Source organism: Cetorhinus maximus, chromosome 25, assembly GCF_964194155.1.
Source record: "Cetorhinus maximus chromosome 25, sCetMax3.hap1.1, whole genome shotgun sequence".
Taxonomy (NCBI): domain Eukaryota; kingdom Metazoa; phylum Chordata; class Chondrichthyes; order Lamniformes; family Cetorhinidae; genus Cetorhinus; species Cetorhinus maximus.
In genome coordinates, this window is record NC_135903.1 from 3,194,749 (window position 1) to 3,208,511 (window position 13,763).

The 13,763-nt window shown below is 44.4% G+C and overlaps 1 protein-coding gene across 4 annotated transcripts in view; it reads right to left on the bottom strand.

Moving 5' to 3' along the window:
• LOC144667817 (thyroid hormone receptor alpha) overlaps positions 1 to 13,763 on the bottom strand; it is a 247,792-nt gene that overhangs the window by 116,608 nt on the left and 117,421 nt on the right. For 2 of the 4 annotated variants that reach the window (XM_078529294.1, XM_078529292.1), the window contains exon 2: positions 9,255 to 9,472. The exons of the other annotated variants lie outside the window; for them this stretch is intronic. Coding sequence is in view for 1 of the 2 variants with exons in the window: in XM_078529292.1 (XP_078385418.1) it covers positions 9,255 to 9,307 (53 nt within the window). In the remaining variant the exon portion in view is untranslated. The remainder of the gene's footprint in view (positions 1 to 9,254; positions 9,473 to 13,763) is intronic. 4 annotated transcript variants of the gene reach the window in all.

Here is a 13,763-nt window from a genome sequence, read left to right on the forward strand (position 1 = left end):
TGGCCCATCTGAAACAGGAGGATAGGCTAACATTGTAGCATCAAGTTCTGATGAAAGGCCACATCCAAAACATTAGCCTGTTCTTTTCTTTGGCTGAGGGTTTCAACCCTCCAGAATTGGCCTGGAGTGTCCAGGAATTAAACATTAATCTCCAGGGCATGGCTGTGAGCAACTTGGGAGGAAAAGTTTTGGGTGTCAAAAAAGAAATTCTTTGAACATTTTTTACTGAATAGTGCTGAAGATTTTGGGCAAGGTTGGAAGGCTGTTTTTGACTGGCAGTCGAGATTCATCCGATCAGGTGATGAAGAGCCGCTTCGCTTTCCAATTGCCTGTGAGGATGAACATATCGGGCCACCAATGGCAGGAGCACGGGGTGGTTGGCGGTGGGAGGTCATGTGATGAAAACTTCAGGAATGCATCAAAGCAGAGTTGACAACCTCACTTTAACTGTTAACTGACTGACCCTGTGAATTTTCCGACGCTTTTCTGTCTGACTTCCAGCATTCACAATTACGCTTACCATTGTTTATAAAACAATGTGGCCAGTTTTAATTCCAAGCTGGTTTCCGATGGGAACCAGTTCGTTTCCCACCCATCTGCAGTGGCGAGACACTGAGGTAGTCTTAAGCGCTGGGTCTCATTGCAGTGTGACCAGTTCACTGCCCGCCCAGAATGGGTGGACCATGGGCTGCCAGCCTTATGGAAATCAGACTGTCCGTGGCTAACTGCTGGCACGAAGATAGGTCTGTATGGGGAAGGAGTATTAGAATGTTCTGGTGGGGGAGAAGAGGGAAATGCAGGGGAAGGGGGCCCAACACTGTCCATGCAGGATCCATAAAGTCACGACTGCTCCTTCTGCATCCACCCAAAAAGTAAAAACATTACCTTGATTGTCCTCTTTATTAGACTTGCTTCAGCCTGGTTGGAAAGCTACTGAGCCTCCCTCCCCACTGCGCTGACTTGAGTTAATATATTGATGGGGCCCAACCGGCGTCCTCAGGCCCTGATGAGCACTCCACTGGTTACAGTCTGTATCTAGGCCATGTTTGGGCCGATAAGCAATCTGGAGCATTTAACTCCCCATCTGGCCCAGTTTCTGCCAGAGAGGTAGGGTTAGAAACTACCCCCCCTCACTCTATGAACAGTAGATGCTATCAGCGTGAAGTTATGCTCTCATCCAAGCCAAATTGGCATCCAACAGGCATTATTAAGCGAACAGAAGCAATACGAGTTCTAAAGAGAGGAACCGAAACACGGAGAATCACAATTCGTCGTGTTAAGAAAGGGAACAAAGCACTTTCTCCCCCCAGCGTGAATCAGAATCAACATGTGAAAGGATTAATATTGTTGAACTCAGTGACACTCTCTGATGTCACACCAAGGGCCAAATTCCCTACCAATTTCTTGCCCAGGAACATTCCTACTCCACACACCGTGTGTGAGGGCTGGGATGCAGGCCTGTTCCCCAGTGATTCCCACACAACGAGCTGCTGATATGCAGAGTCCTCCCACTCTAAGCAGCTGCCAGTTTGAAGCCAAATAGTTACCTACAGATAATGAGGGAAAATAAAACGCTGCGGGGTCAACAGTCCAATTAATTCTTATTTTAATAGGCTCTTTCACTTGCCTTTGGGAATCTCAGATCACTTTGCCCCTGTCTCAGTTAATCTTCTGAAACCCTCATCCATGCTTTTCTTCTCTCCGGACAGTTCTAATGCATTCCTGGCCAGCATCCCACATTCTGCCCTCTATATAGTTGAGGTAATTCAAAACTCTGATGCCTGTGTCCTAACTCGCAGCAAATCCTCTTCATCTATCACACATGCACTCGTTGACCTACATTGGCTCTAGGTCAAGCAATGCCTCAAGTCTAAAATTCTCATCTATGTTTTCAAATCCCTCGATGGCCTGGCCCTTCTCTACCTCTGTAATCTCCTCCAAGATCTTTCCGTTCCTCCGATTCTGACTTCTTGTGTGTCCCCCATTTGCATCACTCCACCATTGGTGCCATGTGTTCAGCTGCCTGGGCCCTAAGCTCTGGAATTCTCTCCCTACACCTCTCCGCCTCTCTCCCTTGCTTTCCTCCTTTAATATGCTCCTTAAAGCCTACTCCTATGACCAAAATTTTAGCCATCTGCCCTAAGTTCGCCTTAGATTGCTCAGTTATGTTGAACTTGTATAAGTCACAAGTTCGGCCTTAACTAGAAGTATTGTGTTCAGTTCCAGATGCCGCATTTTAGGAAGGGTATGAAGGCATTACAGAGGGTGCAGAAAAGGTTCACAAGAATGGTTGCAGAGATGAGGAACTTTGGTTATGAAGATAGATTAGAGAAGTTAGGACTGTATTCCTTAGAGAAAAGAAGGTTGAGAGGAGGTTTGATAGAGGTATCCAAAATCATGAAGAGTCTGGACAGAATAGATGGGGAGAAACTGTTCTCACTTGTGAAAGGATTGAGAATGAGAGGGCACAGATTTAAAGTAATTGGTAAAAGAAGCAATAGTGATATGAGGAGAAACCTTTTCATGCAGCGAGTGGTTAGGGTCTGGAATGCGCTGCCTGAGAGTGTGGTGGAGGCAGGTTCAATTGAAGCATTCAAAAGGGAATTAGACTGTTATCTAAAAAGGAAGAATGTGCAGGGTTACAGAGAGAAGCCAGGGGAATGGTACGAGGTGAGTTGCTCATTCGGAGAGCTGGTGTAGATATGATGGGCCAAATGGCCTCCTGTGCCATAACAATTCTGTGACTGTGTCAAATTTTGTTTTATCATGCTCATGTGAAGGGCCTTGGGAGGTTTTATTACATTAAAGGTGCTATATAAATACAAGTTGTTGTTTCTGTTGCCACCTGAGAACTGTCATCATTTGCTGGAGAGCAAAAACAAGACTGAGAGGGGCAGCGCTGAATGTCAGATTGGTCAATGTCCCAGACTGCAGGCCTAGGAACACATGGGATAGCAAATCTGCTGATGGTCTGTTCGCCCAACACCTGATCCAATGAACAACTGAGCCATTCAGATCAGAAAGGTGTTAGATTTGATCCCTGGGCAGCTGATCTCAACCAAGGCTGGATAACTGGATAAAAGCAAAAAACTGCGGATGCTGGAAATCCAAAACAAAAATAAAAATACCTGGAAAAACTCAGCAGGTCTGACAGTATCTGCGGAGAGGAACACAGTTAACGTTTCGAGTCTGTCTGACTCTTCAACAGAACTAAGGAAAAATAGAAAAGAGGTGAAATATAAGCTGGTTTAAGCGGGGGTGGGGGGGGTGGACAGGTAGAGCTGGATAGAGGGCCAGTGATAGGTGGAGATAGCCAAAAGGACAAAGAGGTGTTGAAGCTGTATAATTGGTCTCCATTTCCCTAGCTAAGAGAGATCGGATGCGGCTAGGGTTCATGCTCCTGATTGCTATCCCTGCTGGAGGTGTGCGAGTTGACATGTGCTTGGCTATGATGAATGCTCCGTGGAATAGCCTGTCAAAACTCCCTGTCTACTTTTTAATGTGAAGAGTGGTCATTTGTGCAGGAAAGCATCTATGCCCTCACCTTATCGAAAACCAGCACATCACAAGCGGTGGGGGGAAATGGGATTACAGCTGGCAAGGTAAGGAGCTTCATCACTGATAAAGAAACCCAATCAGAGAGCAGTTAAACCCCCTAACTAACAAGATGGTAAGAAAGTGATGCACAACACGTAAACATCTCCTTCCCCCTTCATCAGTTAGAAAGGGGTGGGCAATTTTGATCAAACAGCAGCGCAAAACAGGCAATATTGGCAATGCGCCCGTTAAATATTACTCCCAATTTTTATTTTTCATTTTGATCAAAGTTGATCCTGGCCCATCCGATATCGTGTGTTTCATTTGAAGAAAAAATTATTCCCAAGGAGAGATTTAAAATGTTTTACTTTGTTGCTGATCTATAAATTAATCTGTTCTGTCATGTGAAAAATTTGTTTGTAAAGAAAAGACAATTTGGGAAGTTCAATTCACCTGATTTTCATGAATTAACTAATTCAGATGATTATTAATTTGCCTTTGTTTCTTGAGAATGTGGTTACATGTGTTGACATGCCATTCATTACAAATACACAACAAAATCAGTCTGTGCTAACAGACAATCCATTTGACATTATGTAAAGCTTTAGGATTACGCGATTTAGCATTGTAAACTTGTTTCCAAGTTGATGAAGGTGGCTTGGACGATGTTGAGATTAAGATACAGCAGTGAATTTATGAAAGTGCTTCCTAATCAAAGTGACGAGATTCTGCAAAATTGAGCAGTGATGGCTTCATGAGAACAGCTGTAGCTCCGTTGGTAGCATTCTCACTTCTGAGTGACAAAGTTCTGGGTTTGAGTCCCACTCCAGGATTTAAGCATAAAAATCAAGGCTGACACTCGAGTACAGTACTGAGGGAGTGTTGGAAGTCTGTCTTTTGGATGAGATGTTAAACCCCATCTGCCTCCTCACGTGGATGCAAAAGATCCTGTGGCACTGAAGAAGAACATGGGAGTTCACTTGATGCCTTGGCCAATGTTTATACCTCAATCCGCATCAATAAAACACAGACTATTGGGTCACTATCACATTGCTGTTTGTGGGAGTCTGTTGTGTGCGAATTGGCATTTCCTACGTTAAAACAGTGACTAAACTTCAAACAAAATACTTCATTGACTGTGAAGAGCGAGCTTTGACAACTCAGACAATGATCATGTAAAGGGCTGTATCCAAGGCCTTGCTTTCTTTTTAACATCAAAGGGTTTCTACGAGCCACAACTCACTGTTGTCAGGAGATGCTGTAATCTTCATGATGCTACTTCCTTCCTTGGTTGGGCCTTGTCTTGTTTTACCTGCGTGCAGCACAGAGAGCAAACCAATCGTGGAAAGGAGGCCTCAAACAGGCCTTAGTGCTCCCTCCGTCCCCCCTCCATGAAAAGAGCCTACCACCTGCTTCAGGCCAGGGTAAAGGAAGCATATTTTTACCCAATGATGCATTTCTGGTTCTGGTGCATTTACCAGCAGCTAGGTGAATTGGAAAGAGACAACAAGGAGCGCGTGAGACTCAAAGGAATAAAGGCTTTATAAAGAGTTAAAGAGGAAAGTAGACAAATGGAGAGCAGAAAGGAAGAGCAGAAGAAGCATAAGGAAGAGAGATGTGAAGTATTTTAATATTACAGTTAGGGAGAGACTTCTTGTGCCTGGGGCTATTGGAGCATCTGGGTTCAGTGAATACAGGAAAATTGGGCAGGAAGAAGCCAATGGCCATTTTGTAATCCTACTGGTTTTCCTGTATATGCTGCACCCAACCGCCCGTACGAATATGCCCATGATTCTGTCAGTGGCAGCCACTGCAGACTTATACCATTGCGTAACTGGGGGAAAGGATGAACACTACATATTGAACTCAGACCCATTTACAAGGCACTGGTTACCAGCTTCTCACTGGCACAGTCATTTTAGCAGTTGAAAATAGCTGACAAATTAGACTTTCCAGTCATATGAGTGGAGTCAAGGGGCTGCCAAAGTGCTTTTGGAATTTAGAAAGCTAGCAGCTATAAGTGGGGCTTCACACCAGCTGCTATTATTTATCTGTGCCAATTTTAAAAAAAATAATTCATGGGATGTGGGCGTCACTGGCTAGGCCAGCGTTTATTGGCCATCCCTAATTGCCCTTGAGAAGGTGGTGGTGAGCTGCCTTCTTGAACCGCTGCCGTCGGTGTGGTGTAGGTACACCCACAGTGCTGTTAGACAGGGAGTTCCAGGATTTTGACCCAGCAACAGTGAACGACCGGCGATACATCTCCAAGTCAGAATGGTGAGTGACTTGGAGGGGAACTTTCAGGTGGTGGTGTTCCCATGTGTCGGTTGCCCTTGTCCTAGATGGTAGTGGTCGTGGGTTTGGAAGGTGCTGCCTAAGGAGCTTTGGTGAGTTTCTGCAGTGCATCTTGTTGCTTCCTCCAATGAAAGTGTTAACTCCTTATCAAGCTATGCTTCAAAGGGCAATGCTTACTGAGTGGCACCTTGGCCAAGTGGTCATTGTTTATGTACTAGTATTCACATTTGAGTGGTAGTAGTAATGATCTGCCTCAGGGCCACGTCCCATGGTCCTGCGCTTTCCTCTTCAGTTGCTCATGGGACCCTCTCATTTTCAATTTCAATGAGCAATAAGACTAGGGGAAAGAATACAGAAGGTGGTTTCCTGTTGCCTTCCTCATGGCTGCTTAAAGGAATCACAAGTCCTCTTCCTGAAGGATCCTCTGCCTGCAAGCGGTCATTGTCGCTCGAGGTACTCTCTCTTCTGCCATCACTACCGAAAATTCACTGGTTTGCTGTTCATCATTTGCTGAGGATGGAATCCTTACCTGGGCCTGGGGCAACTTGCAAAAGGTCAGGGATGACCACCCCTGAGGTCTCATGTGATCCTGCTACATTTGAGTACTGGCAACCTATCCAATGGTGCCTGACAACAGTGCCTAATCCTGTTCTCAGCCAAAATCTGCGCCACAATCAGGACCGCTTCCCTCTCCCCAACCTGGAGGCACTGACAGCTTTGGCTATCATGGGTTTCAATCTCACTCAAGAAAGTGAGCTAATACTCCAGGTCAACACTTTGGTGCAGTACTGAGAGAGTACTGCATACTTTGAGGCACTGTCTTTCAGATTAGATGTTAATCTGAGGCTCTGTCCGTCTACTCAGGTGGTTGTGAATGATCCCAAAGAAAAGCAAGCCAGTTCTTAGCTAATGTTGAATCCTCAACCAACACCACCAAAATAGATTAACTGGACATTTATCTCATTGGTGTTTGTGGGACATTGCTGTGCACAATTTGTCAGCTACATTTGCTTAATAATAAGGACTACACCGTCAAAAGAAATGTTAACTCAGGTTTAAATGCTTAGGGACATTTTGAGGATGTGAAAGGCACTAAATGAATGCAGATTTTCTTTTTCCTTCTCTCTCATACCACCATGGTTGAGATTAGCTAACTCAGCAGAGGATGCAATGAACCTGAGATCGTCCTTATCTGGACAGCCCAGCTTTGCACTGGTTAAACCCAGCAATCTATCATTGAACCCTAACAGTTGGCTTTATGCGGTTCTCAATCTTCCTGGTTCATGCACTGGTGGAGGGAACGTCGGACTACAGGTATGTTAATGTCCCTACAACATCTCGCATTTAAAAAATGGCTCAAGTCGTCTCCTAGCAGCATGACCAGGCAACAGGAAAGCTATCCTACTGGATAATTACAAGGCATTCATGCAGGAGAGCACAGGGAATAACTTCCCGCAGTCATTGACTGATGACGACATGCAGCTGGTTCAATACTAAATATTTTATAGGTCAAATACCTAATGAATCATCACTACATCCGAAGGGATTGAATAAGACACATTCAGTGCACAATGTGACGCTAAAATATATGACACAATCAACATTACATCCAGTAACATTAAGCAATAACGGCCAATGCAAATCAAAGCTTCCAAGTTACGCTTCCATGAATTTAGATAAGCAACATTTTTGCGCAAGCTTATATTCCAACACTTGCATTAATAAAACAATTTGAGTCATTAATTTTGCCTTACCCGTCACTAGATATTTATGCATCATGCACATAGAATAATAGGATGTTACAGCACAAACGCAGGGCACTCTGAGCCTGGAAGTTTGTATCAATGTTCTCTGCCATGGATATAATTCTCTGCATAACACTCAGAATCTTTGTACTTCTACATATTCTGACCAATCAGCAATATTGAAAGGCAGTCACTCCTTGCCACTGGCTATATGTAACACTGGACATTACAGATAGCAGCATGTCAAATGGAGACTCTGGGAGATTTCAGATAAGCCAGGAATAGCTTATAATGGCAGACAGGATGGGGAAGCTAAAGGACAGGCTACAAGGATTCCGACAATGCAGAACAGGTTTGTAAGGAGGGAAAGCTGAGCAAGGTTGGAAAGGGCAATAGGAATTTCAAAGACACAGGGTGGTGGTGGATGGTGGGGGGGTGGGGGGAAGGTAGGGGAAAGGGGAAGGGCACATGAGAGGGGAATCTCATAGATATGAACAAAGCAAAGGATCACTCAGGTACATTTCAGGGTAGGTAGTGGTATCGTGGTAATTTCAGTAGACGAGTAATCCAGAGGTAAAAACAGAAAATGCTGGAAAATCTCAGCAGGTCTGGCAGCATTTGAGGACAGAGGAACAGAGTTTAACATTTTGGGACTGAAGAAGGGTCATATGCAGACTTGAAACGTTAACTTTGTTTCTCTCTCCACAGATGCTGCCAGACCTGCTGAGATTTTCCAGCATTTTCTGTTTTTATTTCAGGTTTCCAGCATCTGCAGTATTTTGCTTTTGGTTTAGCAATCCCAGAGGTCCAGACTGGGAACATGGGGTCATGGTTCAGAGGTCCAGACTGGGGACATGGGGTCATGGTTCACTAATGCCCTTTAGGGAAGGAAATCTGCCATCCTTACCCAGTCTGGCCTATGTTGGCTCCAGACCCACAGCAGTGTGGTTGACCCTTAACTATCCTCTGAAATGGCCTAACACGACAGTTAGTTCAAGAGCAATTAGCAACAAATTTGTTGCCACATTTGTTGTCAGGACGACAATTCAATAGGTCGCCAACACTTAAAGTCCAGCAATGCCCACATCCCATAAAAGAATTTAATAAAAATCAAGCAAGAAGTGTCCTAGAGCTACAGAGTGAGTAAGAGGAGGGTTGTTGAAGAACTCTACCTACACTTCATATCCTTTCCATGTCTCTAAGATCATTCTGGCCCTTTCTGTTTTTTTTTCTCATTGGCAAGGCTGGCAAGGTCAGCATTTGTTACCCATTACTAATCCTCTTGAGAGCAAGTAAGAGTCAACCACATTGCTATGGGCCTGGAGCCAGACTGGGTAAGGTTGACAGATTTCCTTCCCTGAAGGACTTTAGTAAACCAGATGGGTTTTTACGATAATCAATGATAGTTTCATGGTCACTATTACTGAGACCAGCTTTATGTTCCAGATTTTATTAACTGAATTTAAATTGCACCAGTTGCCTTGGTGGGATTTGAACCCATGACCAAGGGCATTAACTTGGGCCTCTGGATTACTAGTCTACCACTGTGCCACCATCTCCCTTAAACTCCAACTCCCACTCTTGTGTCTCTCTAGCCTAATTCTGGCATATTATTCCACTATACAGCCATAGGATAAGATTTTTTTTATTATTTTGTTTCAAATTCAGATCCCTTACCTTTCCACATCCTCCTTCAAAAGAGCTGGGAGCTCGCTGGATGTGTGTTCCATTCAGGGCTGTTCCATTCAGTGTCTCTCAAAGGGGGTGAATGTCCACAGCCAGGCTGCCACACACATTCTTCTTGCTTTTATCAACTACTCTTGCCTTAGTTTAGGTAGCAGGACTCCCCTTGCAGATCTTAACACAGCCCAGTTAGAATTGTGGACAATGGAATCCTTAGAAAAAACAAAACAGAGAATGTGTTACCTAAAATTTTAAATTCTGATTGTAGAGAACTTCATAGATGCCAATTACTTTTCAATTCAAGTCATCTCTACCCACCCTCTGCCTTCTCTTCCCAATGGTGGCATCCCATGCTGGGATACAGTTCTTTTGGTGGTTGTAGTCCTCTAGCTATTGTTTTTGATTGTGCTCCAATCTCCGTTCCCTAGCTACCTACTCCATCCTCTCCCTGGCAACTGTCTGAGATTAGACCAGACTGTTCACAACCTTGGTGCCATATTTGACCCTGAGATGGGCTTCCCACCACATATCCATGCCAACACTAAGACCGCCTATTTGCACCTCCGTAACATTGCTCAACTTCACCCTTGCCTTAGCTCATCTGCTGCTGCTGAAACTCTCATCCGTGCCTTTGTTACCTTTAGCTAAACTATTCCCACGCGCTCCTGACTGGCCTTCATAAACCCTCCATACACTTGAGGTCTTGTAATTACTTAACTCACACCAAGTCCTGTTCACCTATCACCCCTGCGTTCGTTGACCTACACTGACTCCCAATCAAGCAATGCCTCAATTTTATATACTCTCATCCCTGTTTACAAATCCCTCCAGGGCCCTGCCCCTCCGTATCTCTGTAATCTTCAACCTGACAACCCTCCAAGATATCTGCACTCAACTAATTCTAGCCTCTTGAGCATCCCACATTTTAATTGCTCTAGCGCTGGTCCCCATATTTTCAGCTGTTTAGGCCCTTAACCCTGAAATCCCCTCTTCACACCTCTACATCATCCTGCCTCGTTTCTTCCTTTAAAAGGCTCCTTAAAATCTGGTCATCTGCCCTAATGACGTTACGTGTTTCAGTTTCTAATTTTGGTTTATAGCGCTCCTGTGAAGCGCCTTATGTCAAAAACATTATATAAATGCAAGTTGTTGTTATTGTTCTGCTGACTTGCCCACATTGGCAGTCTTCACATATGACTCTGGGCATTAAGTGTTGGTGACCAATTGAACTGCCGGGATCCTGTCGATCAAGACTAACCATTGCCCTCATCGAATGTCCACAACATGTGGTCCTACCTGTGCTAACTCAAGGATAGACTCCTTGGCTGGGTTTTCAGCCCCTTAGATTGTAGTTGCTCAGGCCAGTAGTCGCAGCCAGAACCCCTCTTCCCCTACCCGGCTCATTGGGATCGTTGAACTCGGCACAAACAAGGACTGAACGTTGAGTTGAAAAATGAGGCTGATAACAACAGAACTGATGTTATGTCTAATGTAAGGCACCAGGTTAATTCCTCTGATGGTTCCCCCGATTATCATTGTTGGAAAATTTCCAGAAACCTTGGAGAAACAGCATCACCAATGGACAATTAGGAGATTATTGGAGAGCATCCAAATGGGGATGGGTTCCAGCTATCACAGATAGATCTTCACTCTGCCCCAGAATGGGAATATTAGCCCCACTCTGCTATCTCCTTTCACAAGCCTCTGGCATTAATGAGTTATGCCGATGGAGATTTGGTGGGGGGAGGGGTTGGGGAAGGGGGGGGCAAAGAGTGCAAATTCAAACAACAAAATTCACATGGGTCAGGGCCATTAAGTAAGTATAAAGTACAAAAAGTTCATTGTTGTTTTGTTATGTTTCATCTGCGTAATCTGCACTACCCACAGTCACACAAATTAAATGAAGTGATGTCTGGGTGTTGTGATGTTGCAGAAATAACTGAAGAGATATTCTCATGGTTAGTTGGACTGCCCACTGCAGAACTCTGTATTAAAAAGAAAGTAACTATCCAACAATAGGAGTCAAAAGTCCCAGGATATCTTCTTCTCCTTGCAATCCCTCCATGTATATTTCCTAAAACCCTGATCTCAAAACCATGGCCACAAAAATCCATATGGTGAGGCATCCTGCAAGTTGGAATCAAGCTCCATTTGAATACCTCTCTATTATAATGAAGCATTGATATTGCGCTGTAGAATTCAAACAGGGCTTCCCCCAATCCTGCTGAGATTTACCCACCCCACAGTGGTGGGGGAGATCCCACAATCTGCATTGCAATGCCAAGCTGGAGTACTCGCTGGGACTAACCATGTCACCAGAAGGTTGGGCTGTTTTAAAACTGAAAAAAAAATGCCCAGGTATATTTTGGGAAGGGGAGGTGATTTCAGGCCGTAATCCAGGCCTGGAACCCAAGGTAGGCCCCACAGCCTCTCCCCCTTCTGCGGAGATACCCAGTGGATGTTTCTTCTTGTGGGGGAGACTAAAACTAAGGGAGATAGTTTAAAAATAATAGGTCCCTCTTTTAACACAGAGATGAGGAGAAATTATTTATCCCAAAGGGTCACTGGCTTGTGGAATTCTCATCCCCAGAAAATAGTGGAGGCTGGGTCATTGAATTTATTCAAGGCAGAATTGGACAGATTTTTGTTAGGCAAGGAAATCAAGGGTTATGGGGAAGGCAGTGGGGTCAGCAGCAAAGTGGATCTGAGACCACAACCAGATCAGCCATGATCTAATGGAATGGTTGGGCAGGCTTGAAGGGCTGAATGGCCTACTCCTGTTCCTATATTCGAGATCTGTACACCTTTTCTTCCCTGATGTACCTGTGACAACCATATGTCGGAGGCCGGCAAAGGTATCGGAACTCTGAGGCTAATTTCTTACCTTCAATTGTCTACTATTAACTGTAGCCAGTGCTTTTCTATTAAGTTTTGTATCACTTAGTAGCATGAGGAGGCGCAGTTGTTTCATGACAATGGGTGATCACACAACACTAACGTTATAATGGGACCAGTTGACAAGATGAAAAGTGTCATGCTCCAGTATTATAAACATTTGGTTGATGGAATGATGAAACCATGGGAATCCATATGCATAGCAACTGTCTCACACGATATACTAACATTAATCACTGATGGGGAAAGAGAAGTCAAGCAATGCCTTTAGCTGCTGCTGTTTCTGTTTGGTAATTTTTATGCTGTTATCAAATCCTTCTAGTTTCTCCAAAATCTCTCTGTGCTCTCTCTGGCTCAATAGACTTATTTAGCCTTTCATTCTCAGGGCTCCCCAGCCTAAGGGGGTAAATTGGTGACCCATTAACTCCGCATTAATGATGTGTTGGCAGCTAACAGAGGCCCAGGGATAAGTCTCCTTTCAACTTTTTTTCCCCAAAAATGTGTTTTATTCAACAAATTTGTAAAAGTGCATTTCAAAACTTTTCAGCTCGAAAATTATAAAAAGTACAATAAAATTCAACTTGTCTCCATAAGGTATGTCGCACTCTTAGATGCCTCTATACAATTGTAATTCTCTTGATATTTATAATATAAATTCCATGTCAGACATAAAGCCTGAGGCCAAAACATTTCAAATTGAAACATTACAGAAAGCGCAATAGAATTCAACTTTTCTTCACCTCTCTGAGGTGCCTCAATATAATTTCAATACTCTTGGGGCTGAATTTTCCCCCTGTCGGGGGTGGGGGTTGTTGATGGGCGGGTGCGTACGGGCGTGCTTCCAATCGGTGCCTCCAATTGGAGGCGCGGCGCCATTTTATGTGGGTGGGCCAATTAAGGCTCACCCAGCGTGACGTCCGCATAGAAGCGTTATGCGCTCCCTGTGCAGGCGGGGGGGGGAATGCCTAAAATTGAGAGTGCGCTCTTTCGCGCATGTGCATGAAAGAGCGCACTCATCTCCCTGAGGCTAAGTGCAGTCTCAGGGAGATCAGCTGCACATGTAAAAAAGACAAAAATAGAAAAATATATAAATTTCCTTTAATAAATAAATAAATTTCCCTTACTTGTCCCCTCATGAGTTGAGACATGTCCATAATTTTTACAAAATCTTTATTAACATTTTTTAAACCCTACATGAAACCTCATCCCGCCCGTGGATGAGGTTTCATGTTTTTTCTATTTACCACCGGGGCTCCTGGCCTGCCCGCCAACATTAGGGTTGGACGGGCAGGTGCCTTAATTACTTAACTGATCCTGTCAATGGCCTTCCTGAAAATTTAAATCGGGTGCAGTGACGTTGGGAGTTCCCCCCCGACGTCACCACGTGTCATTTTACGCGTCGGCGAGCAGGCCCCGCCCCCGCTCGCTGACGCGTAAAATTCTGCCCTTGATATTTGCAAAGTACATTCAGTGTCAGGCATACAGCCCAAGGGGTTCTACAAATTTTCCAGCCCCTCAGTGTACTCCGGCTGAAAAGGAAATAGACAGGAACTGTAGTATAAGGGTCTGGCATATACAAGGTTAATGTGGGACTGAGTACAGTACTGT